General features: G+C 41.6%; 1 protein-coding gene across 3 annotated transcripts in view; it reads left to right on the top strand.

Annotated features, from left to right (window-relative positions):
• Uhrf1bp1l (UHRF1 binding protein 1 like) overlaps positions 1–27,122 on the top strand; it is a 75,416-nt gene that overhangs the window by 11,174 nt on the left and 37,120 nt on the right. For all 3 annotated transcript variants that reach the window (XM_028857187.2, XM_028857186.2, XM_028857188.2), the window contains 4 exons: positions 19,680–19,842; positions 20,936–20,974; positions 22,666–22,757; positions 26,308–26,497. In XM_028857187.2, the coding sequence (XP_028713020.1) occupies positions 19,680–19,842; positions 20,936–20,974; positions 22,666–22,757; positions 26,308–26,497 (484 nt within the window). The remainder of the gene's footprint in view (positions 1–19,679; positions 19,843–20,935; positions 20,975–22,665; positions 22,758–26,307; positions 26,498–27,122) is intronic.

Below are 27,122 nucleotides of genomic sequence, written 5' to 3'. Positions count from 1 at the left end.
GCTCTTAACTGTTGAGCCTCTCTCCAGAACTGTAGTGTAGGTTTAAACCATTTTGTGTGTCATTACTTGGGTTATTTCCAGGTTTAATTCTTTTTTATTTACCTCCCTATGCTTTTCTGTTCTTCCCAGGCCCGAGAATGGACCCTAGGACCAAGTACATGCTAAGCTTTGCCAGTAAGCTGTACCCCAGCCCTTGAAAGTTTGTTTTTGTTTTTGAGACAAGGTCTCACCAAGTTTTCCAGACAGACAGGCCTTGAACTGACTTTGCATCCTAGGCACATCTTGTATTTGTGTAGCCTCTTGGGGAGCTGGATTGCAGGCTTGTGCCACCAGACCCAGGTTAGCTCCCTATTTGAATCAGTCCTGATTCCTTTATATTAACTGGTCCTCACATTTACAAGTATTTATTTATTATATTGTATGTGGTGTTCTTCCTGTGTGTATGGATGTACACTCTGTGACTGTGTTCCCAGAAGAGGCAGTTGGTCCCTGGGATAGCGTTAAGACCGTTTGGGCTGTCACGTAGGCACAGAGGACTGGATCTGGGGCCTCTGCAGGAACAGCAAGTGCTCTGAACCACTGAGCCATCTCTCCAGGCTCTCTCCAGTTCGTCCTCTTGTTCTGAAGTTAAGACTTGGAGACTATTTGGCACACATTTGAATATCTGCTCTCACTCTCCAGATCTAATTATCAGGGGTTTTTTTGCAACCAAATGTTTTCATTTCCTTCTAGTTTTACAGTTCTTTATTCTATCCTTAGCACTATTTACCAGAGCTGTTTTAAATGCTAATCTTACTTAATTTCTTGCTAACTCTTTTGATGGTTCACGTTGAAGTTTTTTTTTTTTAAAAAGCTTGTGTATAACAGATTTTTTTCCCCCCAAAGAATTTTTTTTTTTTTTGAAACAGGGTCTGTCTATTTAGCCCTTAGTATCCTGGAACTCATTTTGCAGACCAAGCTGGCCTCAAACTCACAGAGATCCACCTGCCTCTGCCTCCTGAGTGCTTGGGATTAAAGGCCTCAAAGAATTCTGAAAATTGAACTTCAGTTCATAAAGTTGATGGGAGTTGACTTGTATTGACAATGGGACCGAGAGTCAAGTTGCATGTCCTTTTTATCTTGACTCCTCCCCCTCCTGGACTGAGCCACAGTCAGTGTCCTTGAGGACATGAGAACCCTGACTCATGGAAAGAGTCCTTCCTGTGTGTTTTTCCTCAAGGCATACCATTTCTTTCCGATGAAATGCCTTACACTATAGTATGATGTTCTGTGTTATAATACATCTGCTGATGGTCGCTATGTATATGACATGTCATAAACGTTGAACACACTGCTGCGTCTGTCTGAATGTCGTCTCTGTCTTTTTCTAGGCAGAAACTTTCTCTTAAAGCATATCTCTGGGGGTGCTTTCCTAAAGTTGTCTTGTTTTGTTTTTCGAGACAAGATTTCTCTATGTAGCCCTACTGCCCTGGAACTTGCTTTGTAGACCAGGCTGGCCTCGAACTCACAGAGATCTGCCTGCCTCTGCCTCCCTGTAGTGGCATACACTTTAATCCCAGGACTCAGGAGGCAGGCATCCTACCTCCTGTTTATCCTGTTTCTTTTGTGTGGTAGCATTGCATGCACTAGAGGCTCTTCTCTAATAACAACAGTGACTATGTCTTGTTGTTCAAGTTTCTGCAGAGCCGGCTGAGCTTTCCCATGAAGGAGAAGTGTGGGGTTTTGCCACACCTGACATTTCAGCAGTCTAGATACCCAGATTTTAATCAATGGTCTGTCTGTTTTTAATGTTAGAAACATCTTCATATTTTTTGAAAAAAAACTCTTGCAGGCAGAACAGGATGTATCGGTGCATAGAACACAGCTTGCCGGAGGCCACTAAGAATATACAGCAGATGACAGCTGATAGTCAACAGGTCGACCCGCCAGATGACTGACTCTCTGATGGGGAGCCCCGCTAGGCAAAGTCCCTGTGGTCACTGGCTGTGGAAACTGGTTGTTTCTGTCTGTAACTTTCTCACATGCTGCCACAATTCCTCCCTAAAAAGAGCAACCGTGGGGTTCTTTCCACAGGCCACTGGTGGTGGGTTTTACATGGTCCTTGGGCCCCCAGTGTCTTCTGTGCTTCAAGTGCTTACACTGAAAAACTGGCTATTCACAATTGTTTGATTTCCCTACCATTTACAAAATGAGCCATGCCGAGCAGACACTCTGACTTGAGATTAAACAACAAAGTAGAGAGACATTTTCTTCTGTGGTGCAGCCACTGGTAAGGTGCCATGCTCTTGTCGACAGCTTCTCACCCGTGCTCCTGTAGACAGTAGACAGTCTCTCACCGTGCTCCCGTAGACAGTAGACAGTCTCTCACCGTGCTCCCATAGACAGTAGACAGTCTCTCACCCATGCTCCTGTAGACAGTCTCTCACCGTGCTCCCGTAGACAGTAGACAGTCTCTCACCCATGCTCCCACAGGCAGTAGACAGTCTCTCACCCGTGCTCCCGTAGACAGTAGACAGTCTCTCACTGTGCTCCCATAGACAGTAGACAGCCTCTCACCGTGCTCCCGTAGACAGTAGACAGCCTCTCACCCGTGCTCCCGTAGACAGTAGACAGTCTCTCACCCATGCTCCCGTAGACAGTCTCTCACCCGTGCTCCCGTAGACAGTCTCTCACCCGTGCTCCCGTAGACAGTCTCTCACCCGTGCTCCCGTAGACAGTCTCTCACCCGTGCTCCCGTAGACAGTAGACAGTCTCTCACCGTGCTCCCATAGACAGTAGACAGCCTCTCACCGTGCTCCTGTAGACAGTAGACAGTCTCTCACCCGTGCTCCCATAGACAGTAGACAGCCTCTCACTCGTGCTCCCATAGACAGTAGACAGCCTCTCACTCGTGCTCCCATAGACAGTAGACAGCCTCTCACTCGTGCTCCCATAGACAGTAGACAGCCTCTCACTCGTGCTCCCATAGACAGTAGACAGCCTCTCACTCGTGCTCCCGTAGACAGTAGACAGCCTCTCACCCGTGCTCCCGTAGACAGTAGACAGTCTCTCACCCATGCTCCCACAGGCAGTAGACAGCCTCTCACCCATGCTCCTGTAGACAGTAGACAGCCTCTCACCCATGCTCCCACAGGCAGTGGACACACACACACACACACACACACACACACACACACACACGTAAGGATTGTAAAAATACGCTCTGGAATGGGAAGGAAGGAGACAACTACCTTGAGACCAGAGTGCTGGTGTGCAGGGGTCAGGCTCACAGGACAGGGCGTGGCTCCGGGGAAAGAGAGCATGGGTGGCTCTAAAGGAGAAGAGCCTCATTTGTTTCTCAGTTTCAGTTGGAGGGAACTTAATGGCTGGATAGTGCATTTCATGGACTGTGAAAAGATGTGATTATTTGTAGATTAAGAATTTAATGCTCTTAGATGAATAATCTGCCAGTCTATCAGTTTTAGAAAAGTCATTCCAAAAGTATCCTTTCTTGTTGACTTTCAAATGTGGTATTGTAAGCCAGGTGTGGAGGCACTAGGGAGGCAGAGGCAGGCAGATCTGTGAGTTCAAGGCCAGCCTGGTCTACAAAGAGAGTTCTAGGCCTGCCAGGGCTATGTAGTGAGACCCCGTCTTAAGACGAAACAAAAAGACCAATGGTTTAAAGGAACTTTATCTTTCTAGAAATGGTGTTAGGAATACAGTGAGGTGTGAGCTTATATAGCGATGATACCTTGATATGTCTGCATATGTAATGCTTTGTGTGTGTGCTAGGGTATCAAACTCGGGACCTTATGCTTGTTGGGTAAGAGCTCTGCCATGGAGCTGCATCCTCGGCTCTGTGTTGAGTTTGAGCCTTGAAAAGACAAGCAGCCTTGAGATTCTAACTAATGATTGTGTTTTTGTGCTCATTTATTTTAAGGTGTTTTTGTGTGTCCAGCTTAGGAGAATTGAGAATATTGAAAAGAATCATTTTGAAGACTTCTGTTCTAAAATGTTGATTTATTTTCTTCTTAGTCACAATTGTTATCAGTCAGTTTGATCCTGAGGTAGTGTATCAGTTGGTGTTTCAGCAGGAAAGAACAGAACATGTTAGTGCTGTATCAACTCTAGATTTCAGAGTGTTTAAATGTGTACCTTCCCATGTTTGCGGTGTTTCTTAGAAAAGAGTGGTGGGCAGTCATTCAATATGTATTTACTTATTAATAACAAATTCTAAAAATTCAACAAAAATAAAATAACAAATTTGAAGTGATTTTACTCATTTTTAGAAAAAGGGTCTCACTACATAGTCTTGCTGTCCTGGAACTCACTCTGTAGACCAGGCTGGCCTCAAACTCACAGAGATCCGCCTGCCTCTGCCTCCCGAGTGCTGGGATTAAAAGTGTGTGCCACTGCACCCGTCTAGTTTTGTTTTCTGTGTGACTAAACTTAATCATTTCTCGGTGCAGTGGTTATTTGCCTTTCCCTGCAAAACAATTTGTGAAAATATGGACCCCATCTAAAAACTGCAGTTTGGATACCTACCAGAAAAAAAAAATGTTTAATTCAACAGTTTAACATGTATTGTTAAATTCTCCGTGAAATCTACACTTTCATGCTGTACTGTGAAATACAGTCACATACAAATGCTTGCTTGTAATTACAGCTGTTATTTGGTAACATATTTTCAAGATGCAAATGAGCTCTTTAGAAGAATAGTGCAGGTGTGTGACTAAGAATACACACAATAGTCCGAAGCATGCTTTATGAGCATTTAGAATAGTTAAATGCATATTTACTGCTGGGATCTGAAAACAGTGTCTTGGATGGGAGAAGTTGACACAAAGGAAGGAAGGTGGGCTGTCAGAAGAGGGTATGTAAGCTTATGCTGTGAGGAGAGGGTATGCAAGCTTATGTTCTATGATTCTTTGCTTTGCTTTTTTTTTTTTGTTTGAGAGGCTGGCCTCAAACTTACTATATAGCCCAGGCTAGCCTTGCACATCTCCTTCTGTCTCCATCTTCTAAGAATTACAGGCATAAGCAGCTAGGTTTAACTCTCTTTTCTTGTCTTTTCTGAGACAGGGTTTCCCTGTACAGCCTTGGCTGTCCTGGAACTCAATCTGTAGACCAGGCTGGCCTTGAACTCAAAGCATAGAGCACCGATGCCTTTTAATATTCTTTTTAGCTCTAAAAAGTTATGTTGTACCCTCACACATTATATTTAACTAAATATGGTTTGTTTCACAAATAACAATCTCACGTTGCTTTGGCAAATAAACAGCTATATGATATTGGAAGTTTGTTTTGCGTTTGTTCTTATTTTTGATTTTTATTACACTTTTATTAATTTTTGTGTTGGAGCCTGTATGTGTTCCTGGAGGTCAGAGACAACTTGTGGGAGTCAGTTCTCTTCTTTCTTCACATGGGTCCAGGGATTAAACTCAAGTTGTCAAGTGTGGGGCAGGCGCCTTTACCCGCTGAGCCCTCTCACCAGTTCCTGTTTCGTGTTTGAGACTAAGTCTTCCTGTTTAGACCATCTTTGCATTATTCATCCTGCTTTTCAAGTGCTCAGGTTACCACAGGCTAATGCCACCCCAGAGAGCTTTCTTTTTATGATGAAACTATAACACCAATTTGATGAAAATGGGTATAGATATGGTGTGGTGTCAGGTATAAGAATGTGTGTCTTCCAAGTTACAGTGTATTGCATGAAGCCTAAATCATTTGTAAAAAAAAAAAAAAAAAAAAGTATGGTAAATTTTTATGTAATCTGTCTGTGTAGTGTTCATGTTCTTATTCAAGCCATATCACAATATTAAGAGCACTGAAACTCCCTGAGTTACTATGTTAGGCCTATTATAGCATCTTATATGTTCTAACTTGGAAAGTCCTCAGAATCACCTTTCTGAGGAGATGCTGTTATCATTTCCCTTTTACATATAAGGAAACTGAGGCATATGCTAGGTGGTGAGTGGTCTCTTACCTGCCATGTGTTTATGATGTGCTCCCTTAATCAAATGGTTAATCTTTGATTATATGAAACTTTCCTTTGTTTTCCTTAAATCATTACTTAATGCAGCATTTTAGACATAATTTAGTATTGATTATAAAATGTAATTTAAATAAAATTCATTTGAAGTTTTAATCTAATTAATCTTTCTCAATAAAAAATTGGGAGTCAGATATCAGGGTAAGAACCTGAAAGATCAAAGAAGCAGTGGAGCAGCCACCAGTGACTCCTACCTCTTCCTTTCCTCCATCCAAAAGGGCTGAGATCCTCTCTCTGCCCTGCCTTACTACTTCCTCTCCTATCTGTCCTGAGTCCTCCACAACCTCGCTGGTTAATTTTGGTGACCTAGTGGCTAGCTCTGCCCTCTGACTCCAAGCACGCTTTATTATCAGAACATGATCAAACTACCACACAACATTTCCTCCTTTTTGTCTAAGTAAAAGGGAAGATTTTAATTAATACAGTAAAACTATATACAATAAGTACAAAACTATATACAGGCAATAATTACATTAACAATGTCCAGTCCATTTGTATTTGGCAAATTCAAAGAAAATACTCCATTCTTGGTGAGTCCAAAGTGTTGTATCTAAATCACTTTCTATGCTAACTTGTATTACCAACCCCAAACTATCTTTTTATGTCTCTCGACCTTATATATTTTAACCTATTTTGTGACTTTCTTTTCTGAATTTGGTAACAAGGAAAACTAGGCCGGGTGGTGGTGGCGGCGGCGGTGGCGGCAGCGGTGGCACACGCCTTTAATCCCAGCACTCGGGAGGCAGAGCCAGGCGGATCTCTGTGAGTTCGAGGCCAGCCTGGGCTACCAATTGAGTTCCAGGAAAGGTGCAAAGCTACACAGAGAAACCCTGTCTCGAAAAACCAAAAAAAAAAAAAAAAAAAAAAAAAAGAAAGAAAGAAAAAAAACAAGGAAAAATATGACTATCTAATTTTCAATTACATCAGCAACCTGAGAAGGATATAATATTGCCTGAGTAAACAGGAAGTGCAGAACAAACAACTTCCAAAACTAAGAAACAAGAGAAACTGCTGGCTGCAAGGACAGTCACCCACGGTTCCTCTGTAGTGTTGGGGCATCCATCTTCAGCCTATAGGCCTAGAATGTCCAACAGACTTTTCTGTGAAGCAGGACTTTTAGAGGACTGTCGTGCCTTGTCTTGGCAAAGTTCAGCAGTCACTTTCTTTTGTGTCCTGTTTGTCCAATTTGGACAGCATACTGTCAGCAGTTGACACAAGGGCAATTTCTAGCCCAGTGGCTAACTTTTGCCATAAAGAAAGTAAACTCCATATGGAGTTTCTTTGATGTCCATCATCTTCTCTGACATAGATTGGTGCTGCTAGGAGCAGACATGTCTCATTGTCATAACAAGCCTTATAAAACATCTTAAATGCCATATTCTGTAGATCTCTGAAGTATTTGAAGATAACCTCTCTATCTAAAATATATCTCTGTTTGACCTTGAAAACATAGCTAACATGACTGCAAGTTTGATTTTAGTGACTACTAGCCTGCATTTCTTTATTATCCTAAGTAGTTTGTAATAATTTTCAAAGACTAGAAATTTGCATTACATTGTTAAATGAGCTACTTAGGTACAATACCTTAAACAAGAGTAGAAAGGTATGTACAGTATGTTCTAACAAAAATAACCTTAAATTTGTATCAGTGTACAAAAATATCTTAAATAAGAGTAGAATCATAAATATAGTATAACAAAAGTAACCTCAAATTTGTATCAATATACAAAAATCCATACCAGTGTAAAATATTTAAGACTAGAAGTTGCTTTTTTGGTTTAAAAGTAGATCCAACAATCTACCCTTTTACTCTATCATTTCTATATACCCCCTTTTTCTTTTCAGAATGAGACCCCTGAATCTAGTCTCCTTTGTTCAGCTTTTTTCTTGACCATTACCAATAACAACTTGTAACCAACCCCCCTAAACAATGACAATTATCCATAACCCACTAAACAACCAAAAACCACTCACCCACCTCTTGGGAATGTTGGCATCATGTTCTTAAAATTACTTCCTATTGTCTGGGGGTGATGGCATGTTTAGGGGACCATGAAAAGAATTGGTATAATTGTCAAGTCCTGGGAGAGCTAGCTGTATCATTTGTTGTCCAGTCTCTGTGTAATGGGAAGGTACAGGACTTGTCTCAAGTCCTGGCTACAGTAGTCTGTGAGGCTGGATCATTTTAGCAAGCCACCTTGAAATTGTCCTGAGCAGTTTGTAGTTCAAAGCTGATCTTTGGGTGGTGTTTGTCAGCTTAGTGGCTTTACCATATTCCAGGTGGAATTGTCATTGTGGGGCCCCATCCTTTTGGAAACTTCAAAGGTTACTGTTAGGCAAGGTCATGATTCACTGCAGAAAACTTAAAACATTTTAAATGTCATATGCAGCAGACCTTGAAGAGGTTAAAAGACCACAATTTGTTATATACATCCAGAGTACAAAAACTTAATTCTTAGATACCTGATAGAGACTCAAACCAGAAATCATATACAAGAAGCTAAAGTTTTTCTAGAATTAGTTAGTTTTCTGACCATTAATACCATGACATTAAATTTAAAATATATATATTAATTGTATAAATTTTAAGATAATATTTATACCTCAAGAAAAGTTTTAAATAGTCAAAATAAAACCAGAGAATTATGAGATTAGTGGCAATAGAATAGTTCCTTAATTTTGGTTTCTCTTCTGTTCCATATCAGGAGACAGAGATTTTGGATTTTCCTTTAACAAGCATCCTTGGGTTTAGAGAAGGAGAGAGCCATGCTCCAGTTCTAAAGCCAGCTTTAACTTTTAATTGGACTGGGGCTACAAAAAGACCATTTGCCTTGTATATCTGTAGAGAACAAACATTTGGGAAAATTTATGAAATTTTATCCTGTTGAAAGTGTAATATACCAATAGGCCAATTTACTCTTTTTCTTGGGACATTTCCCCTGGATGATTTGTTGATTTTCCTTTTCTTTCTTTTTTTTTTTTGGTTTTTTAGAGACAAGGTTTCTCTGTTTAGCTTTGGAGCCTGTCCTGGAACTCACTCTGTAGACCAGGCTGGCCTCGAACTCACAAAGATCCACCTGCCTCTGCCTCCGAAGTGCTGGGATTAAAGGCATATGCCACCACCACCCAACTGTTCTTTTTCTTCAGATGCCTCATTTGTCCAGTGGTCTTTGGATTTCTTAGTTGGATGCCTTCATTCTCCTATAAAGACAAAAATGAAGCCCTGCCCCACCCTGACTTTGGGGAGGTTCCTTTTTGGCAGGTTATATCTGATGAATGAAAGGCATTTGTTAGTCTTATAAGTTAGTCTAGATTGTTGTTTGTTGAACTAATGCCTATTGTAATCAAGAGATCTCTCCTGTTCAAATCTAATCTTTATCAATTTTGATGGTATCCATAGCTTTTCTTCTCCTGTGAAACAAAACAAAGCCTCTTCCCCAACGTAATACATATCCTGGTTTCTATTCTGAGGTCAATACATCCTTAAAGTATACAGGTTGATTTAATTCAGCAGTTTTTTTTTTTTTCTATTATCCAATGTCTCTCCACAGACATTGTTCTGTTTTCATTAGCATTAAAAAATTAAAGTTAATAAAGCATTGTGCAATCTATCTCTGGGGGTCTTTATTACCCCTTTCTGTTTATTAAGCATATTTTTTAGAGTGTGATTAGATTTTTCTATAACTACGATTAGAGTTTTCTATAACTGCTTGCCCTGTAGGTTGTGTGGTACTAATAATAAGGTAATAATAATAAGGATCCCAGTTAACTTCTGAATAACCTTGGGGATGCCTATCATCTGGTGGTCGTTCTTGAATGGTAACTGGATAAATTAAGGTTGGGTTGCTCCTCTTCAGTTTCATAATGCAATGGTGTGGTAACTTTTTTGAACTCCTGTGTGTGTGAATATTTTTCTTAGTTCCATTAGTCTGTCTTTCTAAGGATTTTATCTTATCGGTCAATTTTTTATATTTGGCACTGTTATCAAATAACCTTTTTAAGGATAAAACAAGAATTTACCAAAATGATAATTGACATTATGCCAATCCCAGCTAAGTTGATTATCCCTTCATTTAATTGTTCCATTTTCAAACCATCCATTATGGAACTATATAGAGACCTAACTCTGTGCCTCGTAAAGTTTCCCATTTTTAACATGGAGGAAAAACCCTCTTCTCTCTCTCTCTGTAGCTAATCCCCTGCTTTAAGAATTCCTAGGTGTCTCACCAGGTCTGCTGATGATGACAGGGAAGTGTCAGGCTGGCTGTTGCTGCCTAGCTTGTCTGGACAGAGAACATAGGCAGTGCTCAGCCTAGCTGAGGACAGCTGCTGCTGATAGCACATAGTTGTGAGCTGAGAGTATGTGGCAGTTGCCCAAGTGGGTGTTGAGGGATGTACCCTAGTGTGGCAGCAGTCTGAGGAGGGGGTCCGGGGAAGCCCACAGCCCATGAGGAAAAGAAGCCAAAAGCCAGCTGTCTGAAAGGTGGACGTGGGAACGTGTACCAGCAGCGCATTGACAGGTGGGAATTGAGAGCACAGAGCTGTTCAAAGGCAGAGCTGGCCGGTGGTGGGGGGCTAACTCTGCCAGGGGTGAGCCCAGGTGCTTGTGGAGTTTGGGGGCTTGTGGAGACTGCTGTAGAGAGGCTGCAACAGGAAAATCCCAGACCCGCTCAAAGGGTGTGGGGAAGAAATGGAAAAGCCAGCTGGTGACTTTGGCAGGTGCAGCTCCCTTGTGCAGCTCCAGCGGGCAAGCGGCTATTGTGAATTTGTGCCGCAAAAATTGGATGCCAGATGAAGCGTTAATCTAGTTAATCTTTATCAGTAAACAAATTGGGAGTCAGATATCAGGGTAGGAACCTGAAATATCAGAGAAGCAGCAGAGCTGCCACCAGTGACTCCTACCTCTTCCTTGCCTCCATCCAAAAGGACTGAGATCCTCTCTCTGCCCTGCCTTTCCACTTCCTCTCCTATCTGTCCTGAGTCCTCCACAACCTCGGTGGTTAATTTTGGTGACCTAGTGGCTAGCTCTGCCCTCTGACTCCAAGCATGCTTTATTATCAGAACATGATCAAACTACCACACAACATTCATTTGCTTGTAAATTTTATTGCAGAAGATTGCATATTTTGTTATGCTAAGAAGCTAGTAAATTTGTTTTCATGTATTAGGTGTGAATTAAGATGCTTATTAAAAATAGAAGCTATTTTTGTTTTTAAGTATTTTTAAAGTTTACTACGTTAAAAACACGTTAGATAAGTTAGAGAGATGGCTCAGCAGTTCAAAGCACTCCTTGCTCTTGCAGGGGACCCAGGTTCAGTTCCCAGCACCCACGTGGTAGCTCACACCCATCTGCAACTACAGAGTTCCAGGGGACCCAAAGCCCTCTTCTGTCTTAACAGACACCAGGCACTCATGTTGTACACAGATAGTCATGCTCGCAAAACACTTGCAAAAAATAAATAAATGTTTAACAAAATTGGTATAGCCAATAAAATACACACATTCACATTAACATTTGTCTGTTACAGTGGCGGAACACAACTCACGTACACTTTAATACGTGTGTGTGTGTGTGTGTGTGTGTGTGTGTGTGTGTGTGTGTAGGTTAGAGCACACCCTGAGGAGTTGGTTCTCTCCACAAGTGGGGTTCAGATGTTGTTTGGCTTGGCAGCAAGGCTGTTACCCGCTGAGCTGTCTTACCGACCATATACTTCTGTTTTGTTTGTATCTATTTTATTAATTAAAAACATTTTTATTTTACATGTATGGCTGTTTTGTCTGTGCATATGTCTGTGTACCACATGCCCACAAATGTTCCTGGCGCCCGTGGAGGCTGGAAGCCGGAGTTGGATCCCCCAGAGCTGTAGTTATAGACGGTTTGAACTGTCAGGTGGGAATTGAACCTGGGTCCTCTGCAAGAACAGCCAGTGCTCTTCACCACTGAGCCATCTCTTCATCCTGGCCATATAGTTTTAAAATAAGCCACTCTGCATGCCATAATGTTGAAAATTTACTCTGTATTTTGAGTTTTCTAAGGAATTATTGGGGCTGGAGATAGTGGTTAGAGCACTCGTCTAGCATAGGTGAGGAGGCGCTGGGTTATCTTCCCAACACTGGAGAGAGAGAGAGAGAGAGAGAGAGAGAGAGAGAGAGAGAGAGAGAGAGAGAGAGAGAAAGAGAGAACGAGAACAGGAAATGAGTAAGAGTTTTGCTGATCCCTTCTCTGGGGCCATTCCCCTTTGACATATTTGAGCCAGGCAGTTCTCCTCTCTATTACCCTTTGAGTTCCTGTTAATATACTCCTTAGGTTTTCACAGTTCCATTCTTCCCTCTCTTTCTGTCTTCCAAATAAATATTCTCAAGTGTAAGGCATTGGGCTAGGTTTCTTCCCCTCCCCCTTGACACTTTAGCTTTAAAATAGTTAGGTACCTTTTCAGATATATAATGATTATTCACTAAGCTAACATGATCGACTTGATTCAGATTAGAATGTATTCTACTTAGAGCCAAGTCCAGTACTATGCCCCTTTCATTGATAATGTTCATGAGAATTACTACACTGTCTGGGAACTTCCAAAGTAAACTTAGGAGAGAGACTCTGCAGCAACACTTGGAAAAATACAGGTGGCCACATCACTCTTCCATACGGTAATACTTGAGTCTAGTGTTTTCCCCTTCTGCACGTGGGGAAAACATGCAATATACACTTAATGAAAGTCCGCTCAGTAGACGGCAGCGACAGCAGTCACCGCTCAGTAGACGAAGGCAGACGGAGGAGAAGGCTTCTTAACGACGCCTGGCTAGGATCGGCTGGTTCACATAGCGCCCACTTGTAAGATCATTTTAGTGCATTTTCCATTCTACGGATGAGCACGTGTCAGAGAGGTGACACAGTTGTGGCGGAACTGGGATTCAGACCTCTTTGTGTCTCATCTTCAGGCCCAGGCTCCTTGCAGAACCAAATTACTATGAACCAAATTGAAAACAGTTTGCTGTGAATTACGTATATTTTCATCCTTTCTATCTTTCACCTTTTGCCAGGCTTTTCTTTTTGTGTTTTGTTGAAGTTTTGTCTTTATGAAAGTTGTAAATACTCCTTCCAGAGCATACTGAGAAGTATAAAAATGAAGAACTAAGCCTAACGCACCCCTCCTAACTCTAGGGTGTTAGTTTTCACGTGTGTTCATGAGTTGTTCAGTGCTGATCTACATAGTGAGTTCCAGGCCAGTCAGAGCTGTATGAGGGCTCAATAAAAAGGGGGTGGGGCTTACTATTCTTATGTAGGACCCAGGATCAGTTCTCAGAACCCACATCAGAAGGCTCACACCCACCTATAACTCTTCCAGGCACCTGCATATACATGGTACATATAAACTCATACACACACACACACACACACACACACACACACACACAATTATTTTTCTGGAGCTAGCAAGATGGCTCAGTAGTTAAGATCACTGGCTGTTCTTCCAGAGGACCTGGGTTTGATTCCCAACACTCACATAGTGGCTCACAACCATCTGTAACTCCAGTTTCAGGGGATCTGACAGCCTCTTTGGGTCTCCTTGAACACCAGGCAAACACATGGTGCTCATACATGCAGATAAAATATTCATAGAAAATAATAAAGCAAAACAAAAACTCCAGCAAACTACACTTAAAATTATTTCCAGAGATAAACAATTTTGCCTGATTAAAAAATGAATAGAGAGTAAATATCTAAATGTGCCTGGTAACCCCATATACAAAATATTTCTCTTATATCAAACGTGCCATAGGCCAGTTGGTGATAAACTCTGAAAGCGAAGCATATGCAAAATTTAACGACATGGGCCTGAGTGTGTAACTCAGTTGGTCTATTGGTCTAGTGCTTGCCTAGCATGTACGAAGCCCTGGATCCCGTGTCATGTAAACTAGACATATGAATGCTTGCCTGTAATCCTGGCATTCAGGAAGATCAGAAATTAAGGTCATGCTTAGCCACATAACAGGTTTGAGACCAGCCTGGGCTACATGAGACAGTCTCAAAAAAATAAAGTTTGGTAGTTTTATAGATGGAGAATGTGTCATCAAATAGAACAGTGCATCATAAAATAAATGATAGGAAACTATTTCTTGGAAGTATTTGCTCGTCACGTATAAGGGGAAACATTTTTGTGTTCCAGAGTATAGAAAAAGGCCTCTTCAAGTGTGGAAGCCAAGTGCCTTTTCCTGCTGTCTCTAGGATGCAGAGCTTTCTGTTGACTTTCTGGTCCCCTCAAGAACTGACATTTCCTCACTCAACTTGGTAAACACAACCAGGAGAACTAACAGCAGGTTCAGAGTCTCTGGTTTTCTGTTGAGGTCTTTGACCCATTTGAAGTCTTGTGCAGGGCGATAAGTATGGCTCGATTTGCTTCTCTACACACAGACATCCGGTTTGACTGGCACCCATTGTTGATGATGCTGTCCTTTTCCCCACGTGTATTTCTGGTTTCTTTATCATCATCGGTAGAGCTCAGGAACCAGACTGCCTGTGTCAGTTCCTGACTCTAGCCTTTGTATGTCTGTGAGCATGTTATTTAACATTTTTAAAATTAAAAAATGTTTTCATTATTTTGTATGTATGGGTTTTTGCCTTTATGTGTGTCTGTGTACATGCCATGTGTGCATGCCTGGTGCCCAGTGAGGCCGGAAGAGGGCATTGGATCTCCTGGAACTTGTGAATTGCTATGTGGCTGCTGGGAACTGAACCAGGCTTCTCTGAAGAGTAACACCAAGCCATCTCTCCAGCCCATTATTTAACATCTTAATGACTTAGTTTCACCACTTAAAAATTTCAAATTACATTTACTTATTTATTGTGTGTATGCATGTGTATATGTTATAGAGTGAGTGTGGAAGGGGGAGGACAACTTGCAGAATTTGGTTCTCATCTTCCACCATGTGGGTTCTCAGGCTTGGCACCAGATGCCCCCACCTGCTGCTCCATTTTGCCAGCCTAGTTTCTCCACTTTTAGGATGAAGGCTATAATTATACACACTTCAGAGAGTTATTAGCTCAGATGAAGTCTATAAAGCTCTTCAAAATAATCCTTGACGGAAGTGTCAACTTCTGATAACAGCCTGCCATTGTTACAGTGCAAACAATCCAGAAATACGCAGAAAAGAATGGCTGCCTACTTGGAGAAGCCGGGGAGTGTTTCTTAGTTCCATTTGACCTGCATAGTCTGTCACTGTATTAGAGAACCTGACACAGGCTATGTGGGAAGTATTTAGCTCACAGTTTTGAGGGCTCAGGGTCCAAGTGGCTCAGGATTGATCCCTGGCTGCATCACCAGGTGCAAATGGCAGATAGCAATGGCTGGAGAATACACTGGGAACAAACAAGTGATTATATCTTGAACTCTAGGAGTCAGAGAGAGTGGGAGTGAGAACAAGACAGGGGGACCAGAGCCCTAAGGACCTAAAAACCAGTCACAGGAGTCACCGGTCAGAGGCCTGACTCAACCATCATTCCTGAATTCAAGGGACAGCCAGTGGCGGAAAGGTGGGGCAGCAATAGAATCTGTGTGACCAAAATGTAAAGACAAGATCAAGCATTCAGCAGGAAGAAACAGTAGCTCAGGGGTGGGAGGGAGGCGGGAATTAAGGAGTCTGTCATACTGTGCTCTGGCTGGTCCTCGTCTCCGTTCTGGAGTTTCTAGGTTTTAGAGAAGTCAGTAGAGAGTGGTCCCCCCCCCCCCCCGTTTTGTGGGATGGACTGGGGGTTGGGGGTCGGGAAGAGAGGCAGTCTCACCATGAAGTGATCTGCCTAAAAATCTGTCCCAGAGTCCTAAGGTGACTACAAGTTACAAGCAAAGACCAGAAGCTTCTAGATGCTGCTCCAGGACAGGTGGAACCTGGGTAAAAACTAACCTTTGGATGTCCTTGCAAATCTTGGAAGTACTTTACTTTTATCTTGGTGCCTTAGTCTGGAAGGGAGTTGAGTTAGGATGAGTGTATCTAGGGCTAGCCAACCCTGGGTTCCAGTTTTATGCAGATCCTCCTTAAATGGTTAGTTGGCCTGTGTGCAGATCTGAGCAGGAATCTCATCTGAAATTGAAGACAAGGAGACAGATGCAAAATGAGGGCCCAGTTGTCAGGTAATTGGGTTGTTAGCTATCCATTGTGACATTTGCAGGCTTTGTGTGTGTGTGTGTGTGTGTGTGTGTGTGTGTGTGTGTGTGTGTGTGTGTGTGTGTATGTGAGATAAAGCAGCTCTAAGTCATCGGGCTCCACCTCTTTTGTTGTTGTTTGTTGTTTTCAAGACAGGGTTTCTCTGTGTAGTGTTGGTGCCTGTCCTAGATCTCACTCTGTAGACCAGGCTGGCTTTGAACTCACAGAGATCTGCCTGCCTCTGCCTCCCGATGCTGGGATTAAAGGTGATTAAAGGTGTGTGCCACCACCACCCAGTGTAGGCCCCACCTCTTTAATGTCTCGGTCTCACACCAAGCCTTTATGCACAGGGTTCTTGGGGGAGCATCTGTCATCCGGACTACAGCACTACACCATAAAAGAGAAGCAGGAGTTTGCTTGGTAGAGGAAGAGGTAGGCATTCTGGAGCTTTGAGATGGCGGATACGGAAAGAAGAATGGTAGCCAGGTGGTGGTGGCATAGGCCTTTAATCATCTTTAATTTCAGCACTTGGAGAAGAATCAGGTGGATCTCTTTGAGTTTGAGGCCAGCATGGTCTACAGAGTGAGTTTCTGGACAGCCAGGGCTACATAGAAAAACCCTGCCCTGAAAACCAAAATAAACAAATGAATGAAAGAAAAAAAGAAAAAGAAAAAAGAAAGAAGAATGGTGTTCTCAGAAGCTGTTGTTGGTCAGTTTGGCAAAGCATCTAAAGGATGAGATGCACTTAAATGTGTTTAACAAGCGAGTTTCCTTCCTCATGTAATTATTCACCAATTTCTGGTTGTTCCTGAGATTAAATGCTGAATTCTGAATGTGGAATGTAACACTTTTATAACAGTGATTAGTGATTTTGGTCTCCATGAATTTTGACCTCCTTGTGCTGACAAAAAACAAAACAAACAAACAAACAAAAAAACAAAACCCACAGCTGTCAGGACCATGGCCCAGGAACACAGATTCAGAGAACCCCAAATACCAGTTTCAGCGTGGTAACAGTTTCATGAAGCTTTTATAGTAAAAAAGCAAATGAAATCATAAATCAAGTCACATCCAATACATTGGTGGAGACACTAGCTAGGCAGGTTATAGCCCAGTGGAAGAAATCGCTGCTGTGGGCTCCAGGTGATGTCTGATGACATGCTTAGTCTTTGGTTGGTGAAACTGAGTGGTACATTCCCATGGATTTACCTAGTAGTTACAGGGTGTCAGGTGAAACACAGAGGTGGGCAGGGAATGGATATTTAGGGGGCTTAGAGAGCCCAAGGTAATTTTGCTCTCAACTGTATCATTCTGGTTCTCCACGGTCACAGGGCTTTAAAAAGTACTTACTTATTCCTGTTGTGTATGATGGGTGTGCATGGGTGAGAGGCCACTGAGCAGATGTGAAAATCAGAGGACAATGCAGAGGAGTCCTCTCCTGCCCCTGTGTGGGACCAGTGCTTGAACTCAGGTCATCAGGCTTGGCGGTAAGTACCCATAGCTACGGAGCCTTCCTGTAGGCCTAGTAATGCACTTATAAAGAGTGGCCAGGTAAATTTAGAGATTTTCATTTGAGAGACGGGGTTGTTTTCAGGTTTGAGTAATATATCTGAAAGTCCTGGAAATAGATTTGTAGTTTACTGTTATTATTTGTGATATCAAGCATGTAAGTCCAAGTTTCTCATTCTGTCTGGCACACAGGGTAAATCTTTTAAAAGGATTTTATTTTAGGGTCTAGAGCAGTGGTTCTCAACCTGTGTGTCTTGACCCCTTTGGAGGTTGCCTATCAGATATCTTGTATATCAGATATTTACATTATGACTCAATGATAGAAAAATTACAGCTATGAAGTAGTAGTGAAAATAATGTTACGGTTGGGGTCACCACAACGGGAGGATCTGTATTAAAGGGTCACAGCATTAGGAATGTTGAGAACCACTGCTCTAGAGAGCTATGGCTTAGCTGTTAAGAGCGCTTGATGCTCTTCCTAAAGACACTAGTGCAGTTTCTAGCACCCACATCAGGCAGCTCACAACTGTCCAGCTAGAAGGGATCTGATGCCCTTTTTTGGGCACTTACACATGCACATGCACATACACATACACACACACACACACACACACAATCAATCAATCAATCAATCAATCCGTCAGTCAATATTTTTTAAAAGGCTTTATTTAATTTATGTTTGTACATGTGTACATATCTATGTGAAATGTGTTTGTGTGAATGCACGTGTGTGTGTGTGTGTGTGTGTGTGCGCGCGCGCGCTCGCTCATGGAGGCCAGCAGAGCGTGTTGGATTTCTGGAGCTAGAGCCACAGCTGTTTGCGAGCTGTCTGTTGTAGGTGCCGGGATCTGAACTCCACCCCTCCTGATAGATAGAGCAGCGAGTGTCCTTAGATACCGAGACGTCACTCCCGTCTCTCCCCTCCTGGGAAAACTCTTATAGCACATTCACTGTTACATTGACTTGTTTCTAATTAAAAAATACCCATTAAATGCTTTGTTGAATTATCTCAAGCAGTATGTTAAAAAGTAGAGATGAAATTAAAAAGGAAATAGGAAAGGTTTTCCACAGATATCCCCTAATACAAGCGTCATTACAGAAACTGTTGATTGCAGAGCCGTGTGGACAAATCCAACACATGGTAGACAAACATGACCGTCGAGCTACATCCCCAGCCCTTACTACATGAAAGCCTTTTAAAGAATGCTTCTTAGAAAAAGATGGTGGAGAGTCCAACTGCAGTTACAGGTTCACTGTCCTTATGATTTCCAGCAGTTATTAAGTACTTTACATTTCAGTTTCGGATTCCTGTAGCTAAGCCTATAGAAAGGACAAGGGGCGCTTCTAGAGTTACCTCAGAGCTCAGAATAACTGATTTCTAGAGAGTTACCCAGAGGACACCAAAACCAACCTCTAAGTGGAGCTGTGTGATTCCCTTCCTCAGAAACTTTAAAAACACTATGCATGTGCCAGAATTTATTTCTGAAGTAGTTTGGGTCGATCCTCATTATGACCGTCGAGCATCGTTCTTCGGATGATGACCGATATCTGCTGCCATGTGAGCTGCTGTTAGAGGGGCCCCTCATTTCCCTTGACTTCTTCTACCTTGGTTAACAGCACAGTGGTGTCTCTCCTCTGTGATGGAGTCTACAGTGAACAAAATGTGCTAGGGAGTGGGTCAAGACCATAGTGCCTGGAAAACGGTCGTGTGTCCTTCCTACATTTTCATCCAGTTTGACAGGTGATGAGAACCTGCCTTCAGCTATGATAGGAATATGACATTCAACTCTGTGCCCCTACGTTGTAGCCTTAATATTAGAGAGCTTTGGCTATGAGAGATCAAGCAACAATGAAGACAGTGGACACGGATAAAAAAATCCCATCCCTGTGATCTTCCGGTGGTCAGTGTTGCTGTTACTTTTTTAATACTCTGTATTTGTTAGGATGACTCTGGGGAACATTAACTAACACTAAAATAAATGTAACTTGTGTTTCCTTTCAGATTTACCAAAAACTTATCTCCTGACAAAATAAATCTAAGCACCCTGAAAGGAGAAGGCGAGCTGAAGAACCTGGAGCTGGATGAGGAGGTGCTCCAGAACATGCTGGATTTGCCCACTTGGCTGGCTATCAACAGAGTGTTCTGTAACAAAGCGTCCATCAGGGTAAGACTTGGATGGCTGGGGAGACTTCGCATGGTGTCAGCTTCTGGTCCTCTCTAGCCTTGAACATGAGTACTCAGCTTCAGGTCATTCCATAAAGAAGCATTTTGTTCCTACAGCTTACACAGAAACTAGCTACATAGATGATTGTTCATCCCTTATGAGTGCAATTGAGGTCATACCAATAACTTACAGTTACATTTTGTTTAAAACAATTTTATTGATAGTTTGCTACAATTACTTGGTTATAAATTAACTACTTCACTTTGGCATGTATTCAATGATAATCCCCCCCTTAGGATTTCTTATCAATTGAAATGATTTAAATTTATATGCTTTATTTTAAATGTGAGAATTGTCATTTGTTACTGTAGACATCATGCTATCGTGCTAGTTTAGAGTTTTATCCGCTTTCATGTGTTTGTTGGTAATTTGGAGAAATTTAAGGATTTCTATTTCCTTTACTATTGTTAACATTGTTCTTACTATTCTCCTGACGTTTGTGTCTAATCCTATGTCAGTTCATCCAACTTCGTGCTGGTAGAGGCCAGGCTTAGACTGAGAGCTGGCTCGGGAGAGACAATGTGTGCTAATTTTTTTTTAAATAAAAGTAAAATTTGTGTTTCCTTTGGAAAAGCGTTCTGTATCCTTTGGTATTCATCATTACTTTGGGTCTATGACTCAAATATTAACCAAGATATGACTGGGTCTGTTTGAACATTGTTCCTTTGTTGTAGCTGGCATTTTTCATCAATGATTTGGATTTATTTGAATAGCTGCAAAAATACTGGTTGGAATTCTAAAGTCAAACAAATTGATACACAGAACATTGATTATGCTTTGTTGAGAATTCTTAAATTATGTAATTAAAATGTATTTTAAGGACTGTTAAAACATGTAGATTATCTTATTTAGATAATTTCAGTGATTTTCTCCTATAACATAGAGATCCTGATTTCAATTGTATAGTAATTTGCAGTCTGGGAGAGATGTATATTGTAAGTTGCTGCCTCTCTTCTATATACAGAGATGTCTGTTGATTAGTATTTCATATAATTTTTAATAATTCATTTTAAAGAAAATATTTTATTTGTAGATTCCATGGACAAAACTGAAAACACATCCCATCTGTTTGGTGAGTAGTGAAACTGTTTGAAAAATAAGCATTTACATGTGTAAATCAATTATTCTATAAATATTAATATTTTGTTTCTTGGACTTTCCATCTATTAGCTTTTGCTTTATTTTTATTGGGCTTAGTTTTTTCAGCTGTTGTATGAGAAGCTTGAACTTTAAGAGGGATTTTAAAGGTTTTATTTCTAGGGCATTGTATCCAGTTGGTGTATTGCATATTTTCATTCTTCTCTGACGTATTATAGAATTACTTCAATAACTTTTGACCCAGGCTTTTTTGTGTTTTTGTTCTCCTTGGGAAGTTTGGTCATGTGTTCTGTAATGTAAAGAAAATTGAGTAAGATAGATCACTTAACCCCTTTCTAATGTAATTTCTTTATTGATTCTTTGGGAATTTCACATCATGCTCCCTAATTCCACTCAGCTCCGGTCCCCCCAATATCTTCCCCTAACCCTTGCAGGGTCCCTCCCAAAAGAAAGTCAAAACAAATCAAAACAAAGACAGCAAGTGAACAAGAACAAAACAAAGACAGCAAGTGAACAAGAACAAAACAAAGCAGAGCAAACCCTTGGCCTCCATCTTTCCCCAGCACCTCTTCATTCGTCCTCAAGGTGTGGGAGCGGGGTGTCACATAGTAACCCTTTTGACCCAGAAAGTCACAACTTGCAGGAGTTGGTTCTTTCCTTCTGCCATGTGTTCCAGCATGGAAACTCAGGTGTCCACCTTGGCAGCACGTGTCTTCACTGATTCACTCATTCATTCCAGATTTTGAGGTGGTGTTCCAGACTGAATCTGTGTACTTGAACATGTTAATTCCTACCCCTAGCCTAGCCTCATTCCATAAATATTCTTTATGAAATCACCCGTTTTCTCTCTTTTTCTTCTCTCTCTCTCTCTCTCTCTCTCTCTCTCTCTCTCTCTCTCTCTCTCTCTCTTTTGTGTGGTTTTTTGAGATAAGATTTTTCTCTGTGTAGCTCTGGCTGTCCTGGAACTCACTCTGTAGACCAGGCTGGCCTTGAACTCACAAATCCACTTGCTTCTGCCTCCTGAGTGCTGGGATTAAAAGCATGCACCACCACTGCCCAGCTGAAATCACCAGTTTTTTGAGCTGAAGAAATTTATATTTTAACAGAGGTTGACTGAACAAATACACAATAAAATAAGATGATTTTTAGATAGTGATAAATGCTATATTTAAAATGTAGAATGAAGAAGTCTGGATTTGTAAGTACACTCTCTATTAAAAGCATTAGATCTATCCTCAAGAAAAAAATTACCTGGAAAAGATAGTTTTCTTCTTATGGGAGTGTTTGCCTTGCTCATTTCATAATTTGCTTAGTTTATGTCTTATGTCTCAGATTTCAAGAAAAGACTTCTAGATGTAGTTCAGTCCCTTTCATTAATATATAATTTATCAGTAATGTGAGGATACAAATGGGATTAGAGTTTATGCTGCCATTAAATCTAGTGACCTCATCAGTTAATGACTGCTTCTGTATTTCCTCCCCCAGACTCATAGAATGTATATGTAACCTTTTCCACCAGGAGATCAGTGCCTTGTGGAGGAGTGAATGCTTTCTTCCCTTTTAGCATTTTTGCAACTGTTAACTTTGACCCTAAATAAATGAAAGAAAATACACTTCATACTTTCACAGTGCACATAGATCTCTAATTATTTAATTTTGTATTAGTCTCTAGATAAAGTTGTAATGGAAATGAGTGCATGTGAAGAGCCACGAGCCCCTAACGGTCCATCACCAATTGCAACTGCTTCAGGACAGAGGTAAGCCATGTCCTCTGCTCTCTGTGGCTACCACAGCGTATTCCTCTCTCTTTTTTTTTTTTTTTTTTTTTTTTTTTTTTGATGTCGAATGCCGTTTATTGAAAGAGGGAAGAAACCTTAAATACGTACAGGCTTACAGCACAAATGGAGGAACCCCCGGATGGCAGAAGTTCGCTGTCAATGGTCCACATTCCAGACTCAATGTTCTGCATTCTTGCATCTAAGTAGTTAACGCCCAAAATGCAGGATACACAACAAGGAACTTCCCTTAAGCATTCAGAAGGGTGGATATCGGTAGGGAATCGCTCCAACGGGGGGGCCGGTGTCCCCGGGATCTGCAGCATCCTTCGGTGAGGGCTGGTTATAGGTGATACTTCGGAGGTCTCCAAAATCGTACCTCCCGGAGAGTTGAACCTCTAACTGGGCAGCTCTCTGTGAAGCGATACCTCTATCCCTGGATATGCTTCAGTACCTACTTCTCATAGTCCCCTGAGTACCTAAACAGTTAAGTCTGTTCGTGGCGCCAGGTAACGAGGACTATGGGGGTCCAGCCCCTCGATAGTCCCCTCCCAGGGTCCGTGGAAGGCTCTATCAACCAGCAGAGAATCTTTAGGGTCGGTAAATCAGTCTACGCACTCAGAGTTCTTTGATCCATTCGCTTTAATTCCTCTGGCATAACATCCTTTATACACAGCTTCAGTTCTGTTCTCATGTCTAGCTCCTTTCTTGCCTGATTTCTCTCTATATTTATCTACTGTCCCCTCTATGTTCTATCTTAATTCCTTCATCTAGTTCTGTCCCTTCTAGGTTCCCATCTATCTAGTTCTTTCTCCCATCAGCTTCTCTCCCGTCTCCTTCTCTCTCATCTGGCTCTTTCTCATCTTGTTCTTCCCCATCTGGCTCTTCCTCATCTTCCATCTCGTTCCTCTAGTCCTCTCTTTTAGCTCTTCAATCTAGTTCTTCCCCATCTCAGCTCGTTCCTCTCAAGTTCTTACCCATCTCGTTCTTCCATTCTCTTCTCTCTTCCCCCAGCGTATTCCTCTCTATGGCGGTGGTTCTCTTATCTGCAGCAGCAGGACAGGAGAATATAAAATCCTTTCACCTCAGATACCCTCTGCTTAAGCTACCTCTTTATGAGACAGTTTCCACATTTAGTTAGTAGCAGATTATTTTTAAATTTTATCATTTCTCTTGATTATCATATTGTTAAATAGTAATGAGTAGCCGAAGGCAGTGCAGAAGAGCTTAACATTCTATAAATCAGATACTCTTTTAATTTTTTATTACTGTAGTTAACTGCAGATTCACTTTCCATGTATTCATTTAACTGTGACTAGTGACATTCTAAAAATACTAGATGGAAAATTCTGGAACTAAACAATTCATAAGTTTGAAAAATGTATGCCATTATGAGTGTCATGAAAGACTGAGGTTTAGCTGGAGATGTGAATCATTCTTTAGTCCAGTGTGTTCATGCTGTATAGGCAGTTAGTCAGCAGCTGCCTGGGTTATTGGTCAGTTGTCATGTATTGGTGCTTTCTTGTATATAGGAATTCACAAAAATCATAATATGTTAGCTGTTTGCTTTATTTAATCTCATCACATAGGCCTATATTTCTTTTACATTATCACAAGAAGGGTGTGTTTAGCATAAGATATTTTGAGCTGGGGATGTAGCTCAGTAGATAAGAGTATTTACTTAGCAGGTTCAAGGCCCTGGATTTATCCAGCATTACATACAGCAAATGTGGTTGTGTATGACTGGAATCCCAGCCCTCAGGAGTCAGAGGCAGAAGGATAGGAGTTCAAGGTCATCCTTGGCTACTTATTTGAGATCCTGTTTCAAAAACAAAGTTATCTTAAGAATGTCTGTATTCTCCTAACTTTTATTACCATGTATTGTTATAATTGCTCTGTTATTATTAGTTACTGTTAACCTCTTGTGTCTAACTTATAAATGCAGCTCCACTGTTGGTGTATATGTATAGGAAAATTAGCGTATGGAGTTCGGTAATATCTGTGATTTCAGGCAACCACTAGGAGTCTTGAAACTTTAATATTTCTCTGTACTTCATTTCCTATGCATCAGTGAACTCTTGTCATTCCTAAATAATGTGGGAGGCAGAGGCAGGTGGATCTTTGTGAGTTTGAGGCCATCCTGGTCTACAGAGTGAGTTCTAGGACAGCCAGAGCTACATAGAGAAAGAAAAACAACAACAAAAAGATAGTTAACATTGGACTGTTACATAAGCTTTGTTGAAATGGATTTTTTTTTTCTGGGTTTTTTTTGTTTTTTTGTTTTTCAAGACAGGGTTTCTCTGTGTAGTTTTGATGCTTGTCCTAGATCTCGCTCTGTAGACCAGGCTGGCCTTGAACTCACAGAGATTGGCCTGGACCTGCCTCCCGAGCGCTGGGATTAAAGGCGTGTGCCACCACCGCCCGACTGAAATGGATTTTTAAGAATTACTTGTTTTGGAGCTGGAGCGGTAGCTTAGGAGTTAGGTGTACTTGCTGCCCTTGCAGAGATCCAGATTTGGTTGCCAGCACCCACATGGCTGTGTACAACCTTCTGAAATTCCTGCTCCAGCATCGGCTTCTGGCCTCTGTGTACTTACATACATGCAGGCCAAATACTCATATGCATAAAATAAAAATACATCTTAAAAATATTATTTAGGAGCTGGTAGGAGCTCAGCACCTCTGCTCGGGGCTCCGGGGATGCACACGGGAAGGAGCGAACCAGCTTAGGCTGATCTGTGTGTTAGTATGATGTCATCTGTTCTGTGCTGAGATGACATTGGCTGCAGAGCTTAGATTCGGACTAGGAGTAACAGTGATAGGGAAGGTGGCTGTCATGTTAACTGTATAATTCTTCTCTGTCTAGAGACTTGAGATTTCATAGTATGGATTAAAATTTATGTAGAGTAATTGTACTACTCTAGATTGGTTAGAGTCAGAAGGAGTTGGAGAAAAGGTAGAAATACTTTTAATATTATTGTAAGGTAGGAAAGCGTATAGTAAGACTGGTTTTTTTTTTTTTTCATTTTTTACTTTGGAAACGTGAGTTAGATATTAGGGCATTGTATATATAGACTTATGTAAGACTATTAGCAGTGATTTTTTTTTTTTTTTTTTTTTTTTTTTGGTTTTTCGAGACAGGGTTTCTCTGTGTAGCTTTGCGCCTTTTCCTGGAACTCACTTGGTAGCCCAGGCTGGCCTCGAACTCACAGAGATCCGCCTGCCTCTGCCTCCCGAGTGCTGGGATTAAAGGCGTGCGCCACCACCGCCCGGCGTGATTTTTTTTTAAAGGGTTATTTATTTACTATGCTTACAGTATTCTGCCAGCATATATGCCTACATGCCAGAAGAGGACAGCAGATCCCATTACAGATGGTTGTGAACCACCATGTGGTTGCTGGGAATTGAACTCAGGTCCTCTGGAAGGGCAGTCGGTGCTCTCAATCTCTGAGCCATCGCTCCAGCCCCAGCAGTGATTTTTAATGACTTTATTTTTCCTTTATCTTGTTTCTGTTTTGCTTTGTTTTTCCAGTGAATATGGCTTTGCTGAAAAAGTTGTGGAGGGAATTACTGTTTCTGTGAATTCTATTGTCATCAGAATTGGAGCAAAAGCTTTCAACGCCTCCTTCGAACTGTCTCAGCTCCGAATCTATAGTGTCAATGCTCACTGGGAACATGCAGACTTGAGGTTTACTCGAATCCAAGATCCACAAAGAGGAGAGGTAAAAGGCTTTTTGTACTAAAAAGCATTTTAGTTGTTGATAAATAAACAGAGATATTTAAAATTGCACCAGCAGCCAGCAAGATGGCTCAGTGGTTAAAGGTATTTGCTGCCGATCCTGATGACCTAAATAACATCCCTGGGACCCAAAGGAGAGAACTGGCTCCTGCTGAGGCACATGGGTGCCCACACATATGTACACATAAATACACATGCTCACAAAATCAATTTAAAAAGCAGCCAGAGGGACGGCCCAGCAGCTAGTACTTGATACTATTGCAGAAGACCTGAGTTTGATTCCCAGGACCTGCACTGGCAGACTCACAGCCACCTCTGACTCCAGTGCCAGTGGGATCTGACTCCCTTTTCTGGTTTCTACAGGCACATGCACATATGGTACACATACATGTACTTAGATATACATGCATGTATAGATGTTACAGTCTTATTAAATAAGAAACACAGAGCCAAAGGCAGAATTAAAAGCCCAAGAGGTCAGAGCAGTAGCTAAGAGCTGAGACTTAAAACCGCCTTCTTATCACCCACTGCCGCTGTCCTTCCCCTCAGCAAGAGATCTACTTCTTGTGTATCTGTCTTTTTATTGACTTTCTGTTGTGCCTTCTCAT

The sequence above is a fragment of the Peromyscus leucopus genome, chromosome 18 (assembly GCF_004664715.2).
Source record: "Peromyscus leucopus breed LL Stock chromosome 18, UCI_PerLeu_2.1, whole genome shotgun sequence".
In the NCBI taxonomy this organism is placed as follows: Eukaryota; Metazoa; Chordata; class Mammalia; order Rodentia; family Cricetidae; genus Peromyscus; species Peromyscus leucopus.
The sequence above is the reverse complement of the archived record's forward strand: the minus strand, read 5'-3'. Positions and strand labels throughout refer to the sequence as shown.